The sequence below is a fragment of the Jaculus jaculus genome, chromosome 2, assembly GCF_020740685.1.
Source record: "Jaculus jaculus isolate mJacJac1 chromosome 2, mJacJac1.mat.Y.cur, whole genome shotgun sequence".
Lineage (NCBI taxonomy): Eukaryota > Metazoa > Chordata > Mammalia > Rodentia > Dipodidae > Jaculus > Jaculus jaculus.
In genome coordinates this window covers 175,114,207-175,135,811 of record NC_059103.1, presented here as the reverse complement: position 1 = coordinate 175,135,811, position 21,605 = coordinate 175,114,207, and the positions used below count along the sequence as shown (strand labels likewise).

General features: G+C 33.4%; 1 protein-coding gene across 49 annotated transcripts in view; it reads right to left on the bottom strand.

Moving 5' to 3' along the window:
• Rims2 (regulating synaptic membrane exocytosis 2) overlaps positions 1 to 21,605 on the bottom strand; it is a 544,765-nt gene that overhangs the window by 123,663 nt on the left and 399,497 nt on the right. For 33 of the 49 annotated variants that reach the window (XM_045144630.1, XM_045144647.1, XM_045144632.1 and 30 more), the window contains one exon: positions 2,537 to 2,637. The exons of the other annotated variants lie outside the window; for them this stretch is intronic. In XM_045144630.1, the coding sequence (XP_045000565.1) occupies positions 2,537 to 2,637 (101 nt within the window). The remainder of the gene's footprint in view (positions 1 to 2,536; positions 2,638 to 21,605) is intronic. 49 annotated transcript variants of the gene reach the window in all.

The window sequence follows — 21,605 nt, the reverse complement described above, 5'->3', positions numbered from 1 at the left end:
AATATATATATTTTTAATTTAGTAAGGGTTATTTATAGTTTGAAGAATTTAAGAATTCACAGAAGCATTTAAAATTCAGCCTCTATAGATTTTTTTAAAACTAGGCTAACACTGAATTAGATCTACAGAGAGTATCATAATAACACCATTGGAACTTCAGGACTACATACTGCATGGTTTGCTTGTCTAAGACTTTGAATTGATGGTCAGGTTATCTCAAATTAATTTAAAAACTGAAAAAAAAACTGGAGCAGCTATAAAAATAAGTTTTATGAGTTAAAAACAATATAAACTGAACTTGGGTAGATTACTTAACCTTTTTATATTTTATTTTTAAACTAAAAATATTTTTATTCACTCATTTGAGAGAGAGAGAGAGAGAAAGAAAAAGAGACAGACAGAAAGAGACTGAGTATGGGCATGCCAGGGCCTCTTGCCATTGCAAATAAACTCCAAAGGCATGTGCTATTTGATTCCTCTGTCCTTATGTGGGTACTGAGGAACCAAGCTCCTTTAACCTCTTAGCCATTTCTCTAGCCCCAATCTTTCTAAATTTTATAACATTTCCTTCATTTGGTAGGTGAAAGTTTCAAGAATTAGATCTATGGTAGTAAAATACATAGTTCATTACCAGGCTTTACAATTGGCTCTTTTTATCAAAATAAAAAATTAATTAATGAAAATTTAAGCTATGTATACTGCCTTTAAAAAGAAAGGAATGATTTAAAAAAAAAAATGTTTTTTGAGGTAGTTTCACTTTAGCCTAGGCTGACCTGGAATTCAATATGTAGTCTCAGGTGGCCTTGAACTCACAGTGACCCTCCTACCTCTGGCTCCGAAGTGCTGTGATTAAAGGCGTGTGCCACAATTCCCCACTGATTTTTAAAATTTTAAACTAAGAAACTATTTGCATGGAAATTAATAATAACCCTGACTTATGACGAATCCTCTGTAATTTTTCCTTTAACCCCTAAGGTAGCAAGATCAACATAGGTATGATGAGGGATGGATCATCCACAAAGACATGGTAGAATTTGTTGATTTACTTTGAATAACTTGATTATATTTTGAATACATAACCCTAGCAATAGAAAATAGAATCACATGTTTTTATTACACACTTTTAGAATTTACTCATTTACTTAAATAAAGCAACTTTTACAATGATTTGCCTTTGAGAAGTAGTTTAAAAACTTTGGTCTACATGAGAATCAGTTAGTGTGCTTGCTTAAAAAAAAAAAGTTGAGTAAATACAACAAAAGGTTTTGAGGTCATAAAAGACAGAGAACTCAGAAGAATGCACTGATAAATGCACCAAGTGGTGGGAATGGTTCTGCTCCAAGATCATAGTGTGAAAACCACTCGTTAGAAAGTACCAATAAAATTATCTTGCTTAGTATGTTTCATTCTTTATCAATACTTAAAGGTTTTCCCAACCTAAAATATCTGGTTTCAAAAGTTAAAAGTAACTTAAGGTCTTGAGCATTCACCAGTAAATTAGAGTAGCATCCCCACTTATGATTTTAAAAAAAAATCCTAACCATGTTCATAGCATTCCTTGGGTCTAACCCTCTGTAATAAACTGCAGGTATCCATAATAAGAGTCATTGCTAATGTTCCTAGATAATCTACTTTTAACGGTATGAGCAAAGTGAATCATATAACTAATTTCCATTAATGCCCTTCCCTCCCTCTTTCTCAGCTTCTCTCTGTTTTTCTTTCTTTCCTTACTTATTTATTGTGTTCGTGATCAAGCTCAGGGCTTTGCACATGTGAGACAAGCACTCTATCACTAAGCTAAGCCCCCCAGAACACCTTTTCTGATTTTTAGGATGTAAATATGACTGAAATATGTTCCCTACACATGGTAGGTATACAGGATCTCACACTATTTATATTGTTTATAAACTTTATCTCAGGAGCTACCTTGTTTTACAATGACTTTATTTCTAAATTCATACTATTAAGAATATACTATGTGATATTCACATAGTATACTCATTTATAATATTGTCATGACCCTAAAATTGCCTTGAAAAATATAAAGCTAATGAAAAACAAGAGCAATGAATACTATAATTTCCTCTAGTAGTTGGACCTCATATCTTAGTCTATTAATAAAAGAAATTTAAAAATATTCTGTCTAAAGGACCTTTTGAACTAAAAATACCTTATGGTTATGAATTTTATTTTGATAACTCAGCAGTACACCAGATTTCATTAAAATACTATAAAGTAGAATTTCCTGAACATTTTTGAGGGGATATAGGTTGTATGAAATAAAAAAAAAAAATCTAAAAAGTTGCCCTTCAGATCTCTAATTTTTTATATTATATAATTACATGTTTAGTTAATAAGGCAAAGTCTTTCCCTAAGAGCCATTATACATATTATACATTTTGGCACTTATGATATCATGGGGCCATTGCATTATGTTTGTGTCATACTAATCTACATTTGGTATTTCAAAAAAGAACTAGTGGTTTAATATGATCAATTGGCTATTTTACAACTTTTAAAAAGAAAATTGTCTTGCCTTTGAATGGTAATCTTGTTCCAGTCTGGGATCTGATCCGGCTACCTGTTTGTATTTGTTAATTTTCATTTGGCGATTTCTCTCCTCTATATCCATAGCACCTATCGAGTAGAAAAAAACCCATAAAATTAATGTTCAGTTCTTATTTCTGAGTCCTACTTAGGATGTATAAAATAAGAAATGCTAGGCTGATATATTACTTTCACTTTCATTCCACATGGTAGTATATATTAAATGTAATATTTGTATTTAAAGTATGCATTTTGATAAATAAGAATATGAGTATGATACATTTAAAAAGTGTCATTTTGAAAAAAATATCATTGTAGTAAAGAGAAGATAATTCATCAGAAAACACTTTCTGGTATATCTATGTCCAGAATAATATGTCTGCTAGTACACAAATTTGACAATAATTATAAACTTTGCTCTTAATTCATGGTTTTATTTATTTACTTAGTGATAAGTTAAGTACAGTTGTCTTCCCTGGTTTGTAATTGGTTTCAAGTGCAATTTTAGAGTTGCATTTAAAAACTACTGTCATAAAATTGGGCCCTGTATTAAAGCAGTTTTTCCTAATATACATTGTGGATCCAGATATCAGGAACTTTTGAACTTGAATTTTCTAAAAGACTTTTTTTTAGAGTAATACTCTTGATGTCACCATGCCAGCCAATGCACAAAATATTACTGAAATGAACTCAGAAAAAAAGTAGAATGTAATAAAGCGAGAAGGTGAAGTAGTAAGACTATTACCAAATGAAATCAATGACCTTTGGAAGTGGCACTACCAGATCAAGGTTTTTAAAATTCTTGATCAGTATAAGCACTGAATTCATCTAGCAAACTCTGGCAATTGCAAAAAAAAAAAAAGCATAGTAAGCATACGTTTATGATTTATATTAAGTAATTGATAATAAAATTCATTTTTAGTAAGTATATATCATGTAAATTCTTAATGACATATTACACACTTACACAGTAGGAAAAATGAGCTTAGTGGCCTCTAATGGTAGCTATAACATGCTGTCATGTAAATACCCAAGTGCTGAATATGAAGATAAAAATGTAAACATACACATGCATGTCCTTTGTGTAAGATGACAACTCTAAAGCTGGATAAAGTTATATAGACAAGATATTCTTAAAAGACAATTTTTAATACTTACCTAATTTTAATAATACAATAAAGTAAAAGGGATTAAAAATGTACCAATATAATTAGAAGTTACAGTATTCTCTCCTGAGTAAATGTTTAAATATTATACTCTGCCAAGCAAAAATTTCATTATGTATCATATATATTCTCCAAAGTAACAAATTTTAAGTAAAGATTTACTGATTTAAATACTATAAATTGGAGGGAAATGTTTCAAAAAGAATAAGAAAGTCTTGGATAAAAGTATACACAAAAATAAATATGTATTACTGGATGTCCTAAAACTTACAGCTTAAGGCCTTTTTTTCCAGCCTCCCAGCTACTTGGATTGGTACTACTTCCACCTTTATGTCAACAAATTTAAAGCAATTATTAAATAAGTAGCTAATAAACTACCAAATGGTCATATTTTAATAACAATCTGACTCTACATCAAATTTAAAAGTGGAGAAATTAATATCATACCTTCTTTTGAATAATTTATACAATCAGGTGAATGCTTTCATGATATGAAATAGATTAAAATATAAATATCTATTACTTTGTTACATGGCAACTGTAGAATTGTTTATATCAAAAGATATACTTTCAGGTAAACATATTTATTTACTAATGGCAAAGGAATAAAAATAAAGCAAGCCCAGGATTAAGAAAAAAACTGTACGAGCCAGGCGTGGTGGCGCATGCCTTTAATTCTAGCACTCAGGAAGCAGATATAGGAGAATCACCATGAGTTCAAGGCCACCCTGAGACTACATAGTGAATTCCAGGTCAGCCTAGGCTAGAGTGAGACCCTACCTTGAAAAACCAAAAAAAAAAAAAAAGTGTATGTACTAAAAGGACATTAGTTACACTGTGTTTGGGAAGTTTCCAAAATGAGCTTCATGTTGCTATCACAGTAGAAAAACAGATTGCTAAATGTGAGCAATAACAACTGATAAGGAATGTTAGACATGTAAAAATATACACATTTATATATTCATATAAAAATAATTGCATTTTTAGTATTTATAACTTGGGAGGAATGGTAAACTTTTATGACAGCTCTATCAAGTTTTTTCTAGTTACTAGGTTCTTGATGTGATGCACTGGTAAGGGTTTGCAAACTATACCATAAAGGTACCAATATAACATATTTTGTGTCCAGTGCAATCTTGATTTCTGCTATAAGTATAAAAAAAAAACTTCAAAAACCTAAAGCAATCATGAGCAAAAAGATCACTGTTGAAGATAGTGCAATATCTGATTAGAAAGTGTACTAGAGTGTCACACAGAAACAACACCGTTCTGACATAAAAGCTGACATGTAGTCTGATAGAAGAGTAACAAACCAATACATCTAGAGTAACTGGTTCTTGAACGGGTGCCAAAAACAACCATAAGAGAAACAAATGGTCCTGAGAAACTGGATATCCATGTGAAGATTGAAACTAGACCCATATATTTTGCTTTGTATAAAACCCAGCTAAAATAGATCAGTGGTTTTTTTTTTTTTTTGAGAGAGAGACTTGAAATATTGAAGCTATTAGTTGAAAAAGTAGGGAAAATTAGCACAAGCAAGAATTTCCCAAGTAGGACTCCTATACAGCAAGAAATAAAGCAAAAATTAACAATAGGATTACATTCATTAAAAAAAAAAAACAAAAATCTTTTTCACAGCAAAAGAAACCGTCAACAGAATGAATAAACAGCCTGAAGAGTGGAAGAAAATATGTCAGATATTTATGTAACATGAAATTAATAACCAGGATATGAAAAGAACTCGATAAAATTTTAATAACAAAGAACAAGTAACACAATTAAAAGATGGGCAAATGATTTGAGCAGACAATTCTCAAAAGAAGTACAAATGGTCAACAAGCACATTAGAAAATGCTCAATATCCTATCCATCAGGGAAATGCAAATCAAAACTCACACATAGAGGTCTCATTTCACTCCAGTCCTAATAGCCATAATTAAACAACAACAACAAAATGTAACAAATGCTGATGACTACAAATGAAAAAGAAACTCTGATCATCAGCAGAAATGTAAATTAGTACAGTTTCCATGGAAATTAGCATAGATTTTCCTCAAAAAACTCAAAAGAAAATCAACATATGATCCAGCTATAATATTCCTCTGGGTTATCTAACAAAAATGAAATCTGCATAAAAAAGATAAAAGTGTTTATCAGTTAAGTCATGGAACTGGACTAGGTGTTTCATCAACAAATGAATAGATAAAAATATGCTATATGTATACAACAGAGCATATCCAGTTATAAAGAACAATGAAATTATAACATTTATAGAAAAATGAATGGAACTGGAGAATATTACGCTAAGCAAACTAAGACAGACACCAGGAAGACAAGAATATTTTGTTTCATGAATAGAAAGTTAAAAAGAAAAGTGAGATTAACATAAAAGATGAGTTAAAAGTATGACAAGCACTACAATGGAAATGGCTGGGGATCAGGAACAGAAGGAGATGAAAGAACAGGACGGACATGATAAAAGCTTAATATAAGCATCTGTATAAACGTCACAATGAAACCCATTAATTTGTAAGTAAACATAGATTCTTATTAATAAAATAATCATTATATATGATTTAGGCTTTGGAATATTTGTTTGATATTATTTGCAAAAGTGTATTTTTAATAGTAATAAATTTATAATTATGTAGGATCATATTTATGTAAAGATTATAAATAATGGGTCCTTAGAATATACAAGAATATTCATCAATATTTGCTACATTAGCAAACAAAAGTGAAAGAACTATTTAACTCTATTAACCCAATTTCCATTATGAAAGATACATCTTATCACTAAACACAATCATCACATATCGACTGTATCCAAGTGAAAAGAAATCCCTATTATAACTATATTAATGAAAACACAATGGGCATTTTAGTTAACATACTTAAATACCCCTAACTTATAACTCTGTTAGGGAATAAACTGTGGGACCAAAAATGACCAAACTCTTTCCAAAATCACTTGATTTATATGAAGTCTTCTCTTCTTTGTATGCAAGTGTATAATCTTTTGCCATTAAGAAAATACAAAGAGGGCTGGAGAGATTGCTTAGTAGTTAAGGCACTTGCCTGCAAAGCCTAAGAACACATGTTCAAATCTCTAGGCCCCACATAAGCCAGATGCAGTAATACAAGCATGCAATGTCACACATGTGCACAAGGGGTGTATGTTGTCTGGAGTTTGTTCACAGCAGTTGATGACCCTGGTGCACCCATTCTCTCTCTCTCTCTCTCTCCCCTCGTCCCTCTCTCTTTTTCAAAAAAAAAAAAAAAAAGGAATATGCTTAGAGAGATCTTATGTTGATAAAAAAAACTACCATGAATAATTATTCACTAGGAAGTAGAATTTTCTTTGCTGGTTATCTGCTCATCTAAAGAAAATAATTCAGAAATGTGGTTTCACACATATTTAGTCTTCTTAAAAATTTCTTCTTAAAATACAAAAGCAATTTAGAAGAGTCAAGGAACTGTTTGCTGATTGAGAATTGGACTATAAAATTACCTTCTCATTTATTCTGTGCCAGATGATAGGTACGTAGGTAGGCCGTGAGATGATAGCAGATATATCGGTAAAAAGAAATAGATGGATAGATGTATACTGATAGTCTCTGATTTTTACTGTTGCTGTTGTTATTATAGCTTTGCGACAGGATTTAACTATGTAGTTCAAGCTAGTCTTGAACTCAAAATCCTCTTGTCTCAGCTTCCTGAGTATTGAGAATATAGGTTTGTATGACCCGATCCATATCTGCACTTACTTTATAAAAGGAAAAAAACTGCAAGTAATCATGTAGATTTCTGCTTTGCCTCCCCCACACCACTTTTTTTTATTTGAGAGCGACAGACAGAGAGAGAGAGAGAGAGAGAGAGAGAGAGAGAGAGAGAGAGAGAGAGAGAGAGGGAGGGAGGCAGACAGAGAGAGAGAATGGGCGTGCCAAGGCCTCCAGCCACTGCAAATGAACTCCAAATGCATGGAACCCTTGTGCATCGGGCTAATGTGGGTCCTGGGGAATCAAGCCTCAAACCAGGGTCCTTAGGCTTCACAGGCAAGGACTTAACCACTAAGCCATCTCTCCAGCCCCCCGCCTTCTTTTTCATGCATACATACCACACTACAAATTTTCACAGATATGGCCCTGACAATCATACATCAATCACAGAACATTTAGGTACTTACACACATTTAGGAAATGTCAATTGTAAGGAAGGCATGTTTGTCTAAGAATAACTAAGATTCATGCTCATTCAATGTGATGAAGTAGACTTAGTAAGAAGATATATTAGTTTGATTTGATTTTGTAATTTGAGCACACTTTACAGTTATTACATATTTAAAATCAAGTATGAAGATTTTTTCACATTGTAATAAAATTTGACTCAGCATAATGGGACAATAACTTCTTAGACAAACACATTTCTACAAAATGTTTATGCCTATTTATCTAGGTGACTGTTGAACTAATAATGAAATTAAACAAAATATTTTGACATAAGGTAAAAATTGTAAACTAAGCAAGCTAAGAAAACATGACTTCTTGTTTTATAAATCATTACATTAATGTATTATTTTATAAATGAAACAGATAATCTAAATTCTGGTGTAAACAGAATATGTTTTCTCATTATGTACAAATACAAATGTTCTAGGCTACATGAATTTCAGGATTTTTACTTGATAAGTGAATTTTAGGCAACATTCATCTCATTGGCTTTAAAAATAATACATTTAAATTTTAAAAGACATGTCCCTGCTACTTCACAAAGTTTATAGCAAAGAACAAAAGGAAGCCAAATATGAGTACTCTAAAATTTATATGCCTCAAAGTACTTTTTTTTTTAACTTGGAAGCTGTTCTTGGTTCATTCTCAATGTTTTGTTGATCCTGATTTAATGCATTTCTTGAAACTGTACCATATATCCTGAAGTTCTTATTTGATGTAAGCTACTACAGAACATTTGTAAACTGCCCTACATACCGGAGGTCATGGGTCAATCCCATCAGTACAAAGGAAAGAAAAGGAAAGGAAAGGGGAATGGAAAAGTTTACTTGTTCTTAAATCAATAAATTAGAGGCAGTTTAGGGATGATAGGGACTCTACATGAACTGCCTTCGCTTGGTTAAACATGGGAATTACCCTTGGACCTGTAGGTGAAAATCTAGGTCATTATACTTTTCAACAGGTCAGAAATATCAGCAGGGTCTGGCCTTTTCTTATCTCTGCCACCCAACCCCAGTTTCCACTCCCTTCCCAGAAGGCCCATTTTAGAAAATTAAGATTACTGGGAAGATTTTTTTCCCCAAAAAAACTTACCCTGGCTATCTATCCATGGAGCAGACATAAAAAATCTGAGTCTTAAAATGGGCTTCTTGACCCACTTCTTGCCTCCTTGGGCAAGAGCTATGTCTTCCTCCCTCCCTCCCTTAACTTCCCCTTCTCTTAAAGCTCTACTTCCTAAAGTTCTAGGATATAATAAAATCTGTCTAAACATATCTTCATAAGATAGGAATCCAAGGATATCCCAAGTTGTTGATACACAGCAGGGAAACCCCAATTACTGCATCAAGTTGATTTTGCTGTTATTTTTAACTTCTAAAAGACTACTAAATGATAATACTCTATTGTTGAAGACACCATATGTGGTTGACATGTAACATGGAGTGACATGGCTGGCAGCTAGAAGACAGTCAGTCCCCAGACAGTTAGCATGTCTAGTTCCGGAAGGTGCTACATGGGCAACTAGAGAAAAATGACAAATATCTGTCCAAGCAACTTATAGTCTAACCTACTTAGCAGTAAATGATCTGTTGTTATGCTCACACAAGTGCAATAGTGGTGCACAGCCATGGTAGGAAACCAGCTATTCTTGATTTGGCAATCTGATCCACTCAGTGGAATGGAACCCATAGCTGGAGCTGGGAAACAAGTCAGAACCATATCCATAACCACCCTCCATTGTCAAGCTACCACAAATAGTGGGTTACAAGAGGGCCTACACCTATTAAATTCTCTCTAAAAAAAAATAATGGTTATCCCATTAATCTGGTGCTGACTTTACTCTTCATCCTGCTTCTCTTTTTCAGATATCTGTACATCCTAAGGAGAGAACCACCCCATCTTACCTCAAAAGGGAACCAGCTAAAAGTAACAATAATTGGCGAAACAAGCAAGTGTGCTGTTTTCTTGCTGAACCCGGTACCAGCACAAGGGTGAGGGAGATCAACACGGAGAATAATCAACTCCTACCAAATCAGATATCCAGAGACACAGAGGCTCCTAAGACCTCATCACTGAAGCCAACCTAAAATGAACCCAACATGGCTCAGGGAAATTTGTGGAAGAGGGGGCGGAAAGAATGTCAGAGCCACATGCTGGGTCATGATACACAGAGACATTTCCTCCTACCCATAACTTATGGCTAACCCCACAATGCATGACCCATATACCCCAACAAGGAGGGGCCAGGTGGAGGGGGGAGGACAGGCAGGAGGCTAACAATGGTACCAACCTGACTGTATTCACAAAACTAATAAAAAATTTTTTTAAGAAGACTACTAAATGTGATCTTAAAATTAAAGAGTATGGCAAGGCTTTAATTACTCAGTGATTCATGTTTTATTTTTAAAACTTGATTCTTTGAATATCTCATGTATCCTAGTCTATCTCTTAAATTGCTAGGTCACCAAAGATTATCTTGATCTTCTTAACCTCCTGCCTCAACTTCTGAAACATGGGATTACAGGTGTGCATGACTGGCTTATGCAAGGCTGAGGATTGAACTACATGCTTTCTGCATTTTAGGCAAGCATTCTACCAACCAATATATTCTGAGGCCCTCAGGGCTCTGTTTAGTGAAACTTAAACAAAATATTAAAATCTCAAGATGTTAAGAGGAGAAACAAAAAAGGAACACCTTACTCACTATTTCATGATTATAAACACTGTAATTGAATGCTTTTTCTTTATGGTATGTGATCACAGAATTACTACTGTATTGAAATGGCCAAAGTTTAGAAAATAGATTCATGTTGCTCACTTTTTTCTCAAAATAATAAATCAAGAAATTGCAGATTGGACATTAAATGTGCATTTTATAACTGAATTTATTCTAAATTATGTATTTTCAAAATACATATTAAATTTGATTTACACTTAACTTTAAGAGTTAAAGACACATGTTTCAATATGTGTCTTTAGCATTGATGGATGCCCAATCCTTGAATCTTCTCCTAAAATATATGCAAGTACTTAATGATGAAAATGAAGTATAGCTTTAGCTAACCTACTTTGCATCAAACACATGTAAAGACATAAGATGCACACTATAAATATTAAATTAAATATTATTTTGGATGATTTATATTAACTGAAGCTAAACAAGTTTATTACCTACATTACAGACAATATATATATACATATGCATGACACATATATGTGTATTTGTATATACATATATATATAAATACATATATATGCATATATATACATATATAAAACTCGGGCTGGAGAAATGGCTTAGCGGTTAAGCACTTGCCTATGAAGCCTATGGACCCCGGTTCGAGGCTCGGTTCCCCATGCACAAGGGGGCACATGCGTCTGGAGTTCGTTTGCAGTGGCTGGAAGCCCTGGCATGCCCATTCTCTCTCTCTCCCTCTATCTGTCTTTCTCTCTGTGTCTGTTGCTCTCAAATAAATAAATAAAAAATGAACAAAAAATATTAAAAAAAAAACTCACTGTGCTTTATCAACCCATTAAGTATCAAGGATAGTAAAAACATTACTTTTAATAGATACCTGCTAAAGATCATTATATACACTTTTCTGCTAAGAAAATTCTACATAAATGTGAAAGAAGATATACAATAAAGATGACATGATAGAAATTAACTTAAAATTAGCAAAGTTGAAGGGTATGAATCATGTACCATGTGTAAAATATTACACACACTATTTCAGTAAGGAAATGCAGGGAAGAAAACATTAAAAACAGCATATGTGCATATTTGCTCATTTAAAATAACAATTACAGAAAAACCAAGCATAGCTATCCTTAATTTAGATTCAGTGGGGCAGAATTTTAAAATAACACGAATAGAAACTGTTAAGTTAAAATGTCTCATGAGGTATGAATATATAACACAAAGTTTCCAAGATGTCTTAAACTCTCAAACTAACTGTTTCAGCCTTGTAGATAGCTTAGATTACAGGCACTTGCCACTATACCCAGCCATAATTTTATTTTTATTTATTTATTTTAAAAATTTTTTAGTTTATTTTTATTTATTTGAGAATGACAGACAGACAAAGAGGCAGAGACAGAGAGAGACAGAGACAGAGAGAGAGACAGAGACAGAGAATGGGCATATCAGGGCCTCCAGCCACTGCCAACGAACTCCAGATGTGTGCGCCCCTTGTGCATCTGGCTTATGTGGGTCCTGAGGAATTAAGCCTTGAACTGGGGTCCTTAGGCTTCATAGGCAAGCATTTAACCGCTATGCCATCTCTCCAGCCCCTAATTTTATTTTAAATGGAAGTGAAAATCAAGAAGAAAATATTGTACTTGACTTTATTGAACATTTTAGTGTAGTTTTAAGAACTGGCAATCATAGTTTGGTGTCAGAAATTAATATTCATTTATGTTTACCAAAGTGCCTGATGTATAACAAAAGTGAAGAATCATGTACTATGTGCCATACTATTTGATATTAGTACTAACAGAGGAATATCCAATTTTAAAGAGTAAGAAAATTTGAATCTTAATGCAACTAAAATAAACTATTTTAAAATAATATTTATTTTCAACTCAATTTTCAGGATTTTTCTATTGGGATCTAGAAACACTTAATTCCAGTGAAATGACATTGGCTTGATTTAACTTGTAGTGCATCTGTATATAAATGATCTTTCTTTGTTCCTGTACTGTGAAAATTTTGAACTTCCTATGAGTTAAAAAAAAAATAATGTTAGGCTGGGCACAGTGGCATACACCTTTAATCCCAGCACTTGGGAGGCAGAGATAGGAGGATCACCATGAGTTTGATGCTACGTAGAGACTACACAGTGAATTCCAGGACAGCCTGGGCTACAGCGAAACCCTACCTTGAAGAAAACAACAACAACAAAAGACTTTTAAAAAAGAATGTTATTTATAGACAGATGATATAGGTTCTTTTCTCTATTACCAAAGGAAACTAACACTTGAACTACACCGTATTGAAGTTAGTAGGAATGATTTAATAATCTAAAAAAGTAGTGTAGACCGGGCATGGAAGTACACAACTTTAGTTCCAAAATTCAACAGGTAAAGGCAGGAGAACTAAGAGTTCCAGGATAGCCTGGGCAACATAATAACAATCTGTCATAAGAACCAAAGATGTGTGTCAGAGGAAGTAATTTAGTATTAACAAGGCTCTAAGTTCAATCCTTAGCATCAAAAAACTGTGTCTTTCATTGACATATAATTCAAGTGAAAAGACTAAAATATTATCATGCAAAAGACTTGAAGATTAGCACCATTTTACATTTTAACATTAAAAATAGGGATGTAATATGGTATATACTGTTTGTGTAAGAGGAATTTTTTTTTTATCTTTACCTGGAAAGTGCAATGAAGGCAATTTTCAAAACTTAGTAAGATTTTGACCTACCTATATTTTAGGTAATGGGTATATTTATTATATACAACATTAAAGAAAACTTACAAAGGGGAACTGGATTAGAAGTAAGAGAGAAGACTTAGGTTTGAATATCAATTTAACAAAACTTATTTAAGTACAAACATTTGTTTTTTTGTCTCATCATAAAATTTCTCATCTGTAAAATGAATAGTTTTCAATCAAATAGTCTATAATTCTGTAGTATAACTCTATGGTTGGTTGATTTTGAAGTCAGATGATGCTGACATGCCTACTGTTTTCTATTGCCACAACTATTCTATAAATATAGGCAAATATGCTCTTGGTATTCGTAAATTGTTTGACTTGATATTGCATTTATTACAATTCCCTCTACAAAATGCACGTGTGTTATAACAAGACAAAATGAGAAATGGAATAAAGGCAGAAATGAAGGAAGTAGATGGACACAGAAGAATGAGAGTAGGAATAAGAGACGGTACAAGCCAAAACCTGGGAAAAGAGATAGACAAAAATACAAGTTATTTTGGAAAGTTCATTAAACCAGGAACTTAGTACAGGGATGCTATAATTTAGAAGAATATGGTGGTATGTTGGATGAAGTGCAAGTGTTTTGCTATGTACACTTTTTTCCTGATAATAGGTTTGGGAGAAAAATATTACTTTCCAGTAACTTAGTCTTTACTTCTTAGAAACAATTTCTCTGTCTGAGAAAAAGCAAAAATTTTAGAGGGTGAATTGAATTTTAGAATGAAAATGCCTCAGAGAGTTAATGAAATAATTAAGATTGTTTCTAACAAAAGTATAAGAATTGCTGATAAAAAATAAAAACATGGGACTGGGGCTGTTGCTCAGGGTACAGTGATTAATGTGCCATACAAAGAAGGAAAAAAAAATGACCATGTGACTCAAGATAAGAACATGAATCAATTTAATTAAGCTAATAAACTATTCCTCATTATGTAATTTGGAATATTCTACCTTTTACCTAATGGCTATATTTCTACATCACAGTGAGAAATATTAATATCAAGTTAATAATAACTTAAACTTATCTTATTAACATTTGATATGACTTAATTACCATAATATATATTTGAGTTATATCCACTATTATTTGTAAAAATTTTAAATACAATTTACATTTATTAAAATTAATACATTTAAAATTATTTTTATAAACAACTTAAATATCCTGACACTTAACAATATTAATGTTGCCATATCATATAACAAATGAGAATGAAAATTCAAATTTTATAATTCCTCCAAATTCATTTTTATAGTACGATTATAGATCATATTAGTTACATTAGCATTTTATTAAAATTAATAAGGATTATACAAAGGGCATACAAACTAAATAATAAAATTGAAGGGAATTAAATTGAAAAAATTTCAGGTAAAAAGAGAAGTTTGATGCTTGAGGACACATCACTAAAAAATTACATGATTATCAATTACACATATGATGATTCCAATGCAAGAACAACTTCCTTCCATATAGCCATGACAATTATCCTATAAAAGAATTATACATTTGAGTCACTAAGTGGGGGACAATGAATAATACTTATGTAGAAAGATTTTAATGAAAGGAAACACAAGGGAAGGTGGATTTAAGTCATTACTAGAGCACTTGACTAACATGTAAGGCCTGAGTTTCAATCAAGCAAGTATGTTTTAAATTATAACATTTTGTCCACATTGGCTAAATAATTATTTTACAAAATGACTTTCAAAGTTTTCATAAACTTTGGAAATACCATTAGTTGAAATGTTTATTTATATGATAAGAAGAAATATATATATATATATATATTTGTTAATAATATTCATGCCTGCACACCAATTTTATTTCATTTTCTGAAGATATTGCTAATACTTGTTGTGGGTCAAGAATACAAGAATAGCTACACAGTCACATCATGTAGACAGAAATCAAGGGAATGTATCTTCAATTATCCACAAATAGGAAAATATCAAATATGTTTCTGTCCAACACCAATAATGAAAAGAAATACTATAAGGTATGGATTCTCACTGTCACAGAAAGAAATAGGATTGGTTGAAGATGCATCAGAGCAGACTAACAAACTTGATGGAGTTTTACAATAGCCCCTATGTGAAGGCCAGTTACAATGAAGGTCCTAAATAAAACTTCAAAATAGATTTAGTTGCTCTCCAATGCCGATACTAAATCTGTTGCCCTAATCTCAATCTTCTGGTATTATTTACTTCATATTGTCCTCACCTCAATGTGCCTTTCTTGGATTTCTATATCCTGCACTCTGACACAGGTAAGGCACTCATTTCATAAGGTTAAGGATGGGTTCTAGAACAAAGCCATATTACTTCAGTTTAAATTCCTCAAATGGCTTCGACAAGTTACTTACCAGATTGAGTGTACTTTGAGACACCAGTGTGTCTTTGCTTCTATTACTTCATCAGCATCTAGGAGTCATGTTAAATAAATGTTATGTAGCTACTCACTGAATAAATGAGTTTTAGGATGTAAAACCTAAATAAAAAGAATTTTATAAATAATTTCCCCATTATGTTGGTCAATTTTGTTGCATGATAATATGTACTCATGATAACAGTGTAACAATTTTAATATATCACAATCAAACTTGTTGTTAAATAGTTTGAAAGAAAAATTTTAAAGTTTCTTATGTTTTAATACCACCTTAATCATATTTCATTATTAACTCATTGAAACTAGAATTGCCTATAAATGAGAAAAGTTGCTCTATATAAAAATATTGAGAGGTGATTTAAATAATTTGAAGTATTTATGATCTTAATTAATATACTTGTCGAAATACTTCATGACAAACTTCTTCAATTTTACAATTACTACTGTTAGCCAAGTTATTAGAGCTGAAAACCGAGAGCTTTACATAGCCAGGCAAATACTTCACTACCTCTATAGCCCAGCCTCAAGTTTCTCTCATCTTTAACACAACCCTTGAATCCTTTTGAGAAAACTGGTATTCAGAGACTTATGTTAATTTTAGTTTTCCATGCTTGTTTGTTGTTTATAGGATTGACTTGCTTTCTCTTGAAACTGAAATTTTTTTCATTTTAGCTGTTATTTATTTCTATTCTTTACTGAGTGAAAAGGCATACACATTATTAAGACTCAACAATGGTGAAGCAAGGGCTTGGTGAGCTGAACATACTTGTCAAAGGTCACTAGGCTTTAGATCTCATCCTTTACTGGCATATCAATATGTGTCCAATGACAGACCAAAAGAAAATAAAGCAATTCTTCATTTAATATTCATTATATTAAGTATGCTTTTTAAAAATGAATCTAGGATTATGTAGCTTATACTTGGTGTTACAAACAAAATCTAAGTCTAACTTCAAGTATTAATTTTTCTTCATTTAAAAAATTTATTTACTTTATAACAAATCATAAATTAATAAGTATATATGTCTTAAAAGTAAGCCTTTTGGGCTGGAGAGATGGCTTAGTGGTTAAGGCATATATCTGCAAAGCCTAAGGATCTAGATTCGATTCTCCCGGTCCCATATAAGCCAGATGTACATGGTGGCACATACATCTGGAGTTCATTTGCAGTGGTGGGAGACCCTGGTGCGCCCATTCTCACTCTCTCTATGTCTCTTTCTCTCTCTCTCTCTACCTCTCCCTGTCTCAAATAAATAAAAAAAATGTTTTTTAAAAATAAGCCTTTTGCATAATGTAAATTCAGTGGTAATAATGAATAAGAATCACGTTGGGTCAGGATATGCAGAGACATTTATCGTACCAATAACTGTGGGCTAACTCCACAAGGCATGACCCATATAACTCAACAAGGAGGGGCCAATGGGGAAGGGTAGGTCATGGATGAGCCTAATAATGGTAGCAAACTGCCTGTATTTGCTGAATAGAAAACTAAAAAAAAAAAAAAAAAAAAAAATCACCATTGTTTAGTTATCTGCTATGAATAATATTATAATAAGTTGTCTACAAGTATTATTTTTAAGTTCTTTCAAATTACTGAAAATATAAAAATGTTAATATTTAAATTATCACAAATTTAAGACTACCTATTCTTTTTATCTATCTATCTATCTATCTCTCTATATATTTGTCACTATGCCACTACAATGACATCATTTAATTTTCACTGTTACAAATAGGCTATGGGGAATCATTCAGACATATTTCAATTTAAATATCTATTTGCAGCATATCAAAGCTCTGAACATTTTTAAGATTCTTAGTATACACAGTAAGGTTTGTTTACAGGAAAATTATACAAATTTTACTAAAACTCTTACAAAATTTTTACTTTGAAATTTGAAATGTTTAACAATGCACCTCATTTTAAAATAACCATTTTTATGAATTTTTTTCATATGCTTAACTCCAGTTTGATTGGTTGTTTAGGGAAATGTCTCCATATATATCGTTTATCTATTTATATTACAGCTTTATAGAATATGTGATTTATAAAAGTATTTTAGGTATTAAAGCTCTCAATATCTTAAATTGTAACATATTGTTTTCCCAACTTCTTGTGTGGCTTTTCATTTATTTATGATGGTTTTGATGTTATTGTGTTTATATCTAACAGACTCTACAATCTCTTGTATCTCAAGTTCTTTCACTGTAAATTTTATGAGGAAATTCTTTTTTCAAAGATATGATATTTTATTTTGCTCATAAAAACATAAGAAGATAGCTTGGGTTGTAGCAGAGTGGTAGAACATGTCCCACATAAAAAAGCTAACCTTGGGCTGTAGCTCAGCAATAGAGCATGCCTTAGTTCTGAGATTATTAAATTCACATCTCTAGTGAGTGGATGAGAATGTGGGGTTAGAATTCAGATATACCTGGTTTCAGTGCTCTTGCTTTTCCACCCTATAGTCTACCTTCAGAAATGACAAAGCTAAAGAGTACACCTGGATCAGATGCTACTGTGACAGTCACCTCCCACACCAGCAGCCACAAATGTCTACTGGTAATGCATATAACAAATGTAATTCATTCTGTATCACAGGAAGAGTTCATCCACATCATAATGTATGAATTTCAGTGCAGGTGGTTAAAAGGCAGGGAGGGAAGACTTAACAGGATGGTACTGTATATATGTTTAAAAAAAAAAAAACAGATTAATGGAAGTGAAAAAGCCTAACTGAGGAAAGTAGGCCTGAGACTGAGTAAAAGAAAGGTGGAGGAAGGGCTAATCAAAATCTAATAGGATATAGATAAGTCATATGGAAACCTAAGTTTTTGAACAATGGAACACTACTCAGAAGCCATCATCTGTTACTAGAAAATATTCAGTACCAGGAATGGGATACCTTCCAGTGAGCTGTTGGCCAGGGAGGTCCCTGATGCTCCCAAAACATTACAGGCCATTGCTGAGGCCCTTGGTTTACCACCAGGAATAGATGATAAGACCCTGTTGCTGAAGATTCCACACACTTGGACTGCAAGGTCATCAAGAAATCCTGCTGGAGATGAGCTGAAAGCCTCCTCCATGTAGACCAGCTGACAGAAACCAGGAAAAAGCTATGCTGCATGCAGTTCACTGGGAGAGAGAGAAATCACCCATAAAGATACTCAACAGTGGACCCTGCAGCCTTAAATTTGCAAATTTAAATGAGCAAACAGGTGCAATAGTGGCATGTCTTTTTATGTGGGAAACCAATCACTCCAAATTGGACTGAAGGCCAACTCCAAGGGAGGGAATACATCCCTGATACTGAAAACATACAACAGGGGTAGTCATGAGTCCTAGGAATGTAACATCTGCTGGTGCTTGGCTAAATGTATATACTCTGCTCACCAAATTACCCAGTAAGCACTTCTCTTAATGTTCATACCCATATATTAATGTGACTCTCATTTTTGTTTAGAGAAGCTTTTCTTTTCAGATGGAAGTGACATTAAGATGACTCAGAAGGCACCATGGTGCTGAGAAGTGTTAGAGGAGTGCTCAGCACTGCAATATCTCTATCACACCTTCTATGGCTCAGGACCCATTGTGGAAGAGGTGGCAGAAAGAATGTAAGAGCCAAAGGAAGGGTAGGACTCCTTACAATATGCACATCCAGACACAAAATGGCCTGGATATCCATGACCTCAAAGTGCCTGACACTACCTACACAAGACCACTATAATAGAAGAACAAGATTATGACATCAAAATAAAAGAAAGACAGATTGAGAGGGGGAGGGGATATGATGGAGAGTGGAGTTTCAAAGGGGAAAGTGGGAGGAGGGAGAGAATTACTATGGGATAGTGTTTACAATTATGGAAGTTGTCAATAAAAAACACAACATGTTTTTATGCATTTTATAAAATAATAATAGCATTGTTTATACAGCTCTTTTTACAGTTTTATAGGTTTTTTTTTTTTTTTTTTTTTCTTATATACAGACTTTAGGAGTTTTCTGTACTAAATGCTAGCTAACTGAATCCTCATAATGGCCTTTGTTATAGTACTATTATCTCCACATCACAAGCAGGCAGTCTGAGGGACAAACAGTAACACAGCCTATGAAAGTAATCAGCAGCTCTCTGCACAAGAGGTCCACTCAGTGGGAGAGAACTCATACCAGGTATTGAGAACCAGGTCAAAATCCTAGGAATATGATGGCCATAGACTCCACAGAGAAGCTCCTATAGTCTTTGGCCAAGAAGAGAGGCTAAACCCATCAAAAAGTCTCTTAAATAACGGTGCTTATACCCTATAACCCATCCTGCCTCATTTAGTTGGAGAATGTCTTTTTTTGTTGTTGTTATTGTTGTGTCTCTGTTTTACAGATGGCTATGATAACTGGACAGAACCAAGATCCATCAGTACATTAAGAAAAGGTAGCTGACTGCCTAGCATGAGACAAGCCACCTTCATCACATCTACCAGGGCTCAGGAGATATCACAGAGGAAGTGGAGATTTAAACATGAGTGCTGCTCTCACTGTTATCCTGATAACCTGCTCCAGGAGGTGGCTATAGACAATGATAACACTCTAACTCATCAAAGCAGAAAATCCACAGGTTGCAGAGAACTCAACACTAATGTAGACTTATAAAGCCCAGCCAAAGCTCAGGGAACAATGTAGAAAAGGGAGTGGAAAGAGTCTAAGAGCCACAAGGTGGGAAGCAGTATACCGAGGCATTGTATCTCCCTCCCACAAACACACAGAGATTCACTGATGCATTCATAACCCCACGGTAAATACCAACAACCCCACTGAGGAGGATGGTCAGTGGGATGGGGCTGGGAAGAGGAGATCTCTGTATAACATGAGGGGAATGGGACCGACACATGATTTGTTCATAAATTTCTTTTTTTTTTAAATTTTTTTTTAAAATTTATTTGAGAGCATCAGACACAGATAGAAAGACAGCTAGAGGAAGAGAGAGAGAATGGGCACGCCAGGGCTTCCAGCCACTGCAAACGAACTCCAGACACGTGCGCCCCCTTGTGCATCTGGCTAACGTGGGACCTGGGGAACCGAGCCTCGAACCAGGGTTCTTAGGCTTCACAGGTAAGCACTTAACCGCTAAGCCATCTCTCCAGCCCAAATTTCTTAATTATTAAAATCAGAAGATAGAAGGCTCACAGATATATAGGAATAAACAAAAGATAAGTGCCATTTTGGTAACCAAAATTATAAGTTAGTATTAATCTAATGCAAAAATAAGAAAGTATGAAAATAAACTGCTAAAACCAAAGAAAAAGAAAAAGAAAACCCCACATCATATGTGCTGAGAAAATCTGACATGGAAGGAAGTAGAAACTTAAAGTGGTATGTACTATTATTTTGAAATAGTTTTCACTGAAGCTGTTACTTATCATTCAACTAGATTCAAAAGCCAGCAAGCTCTTGGGATCCTCCATTCTCCATACCCCCAGTGCTAGGATTTCAAGCATGAACCACCACACCAGGCTTTATGCAGGTGCTGGAAGTCTAAACTCAGGTCTTCATGCTCATATGCTAAGTGCTTTGCTGACTGACCTATCTCCTCAGCCTCTTATAACAATACTTAAAGTTATCAAAACATCCCCTTTTCTCTACAAATTTTACTATTTCACATATGTATTTGATATTAATTATTTATTTGTATTTATTTCTCTATATTTGTATTACTGAGACATGGTCTCAAGTAAACCATACTGTTCTTGAACACCATTTGCAAATGAGATCCTTAAAATTCAAATCTTCCTCACTCTAATTCCTGAGGGCTGGTACTATAGGCATGTGTCACCACACCAT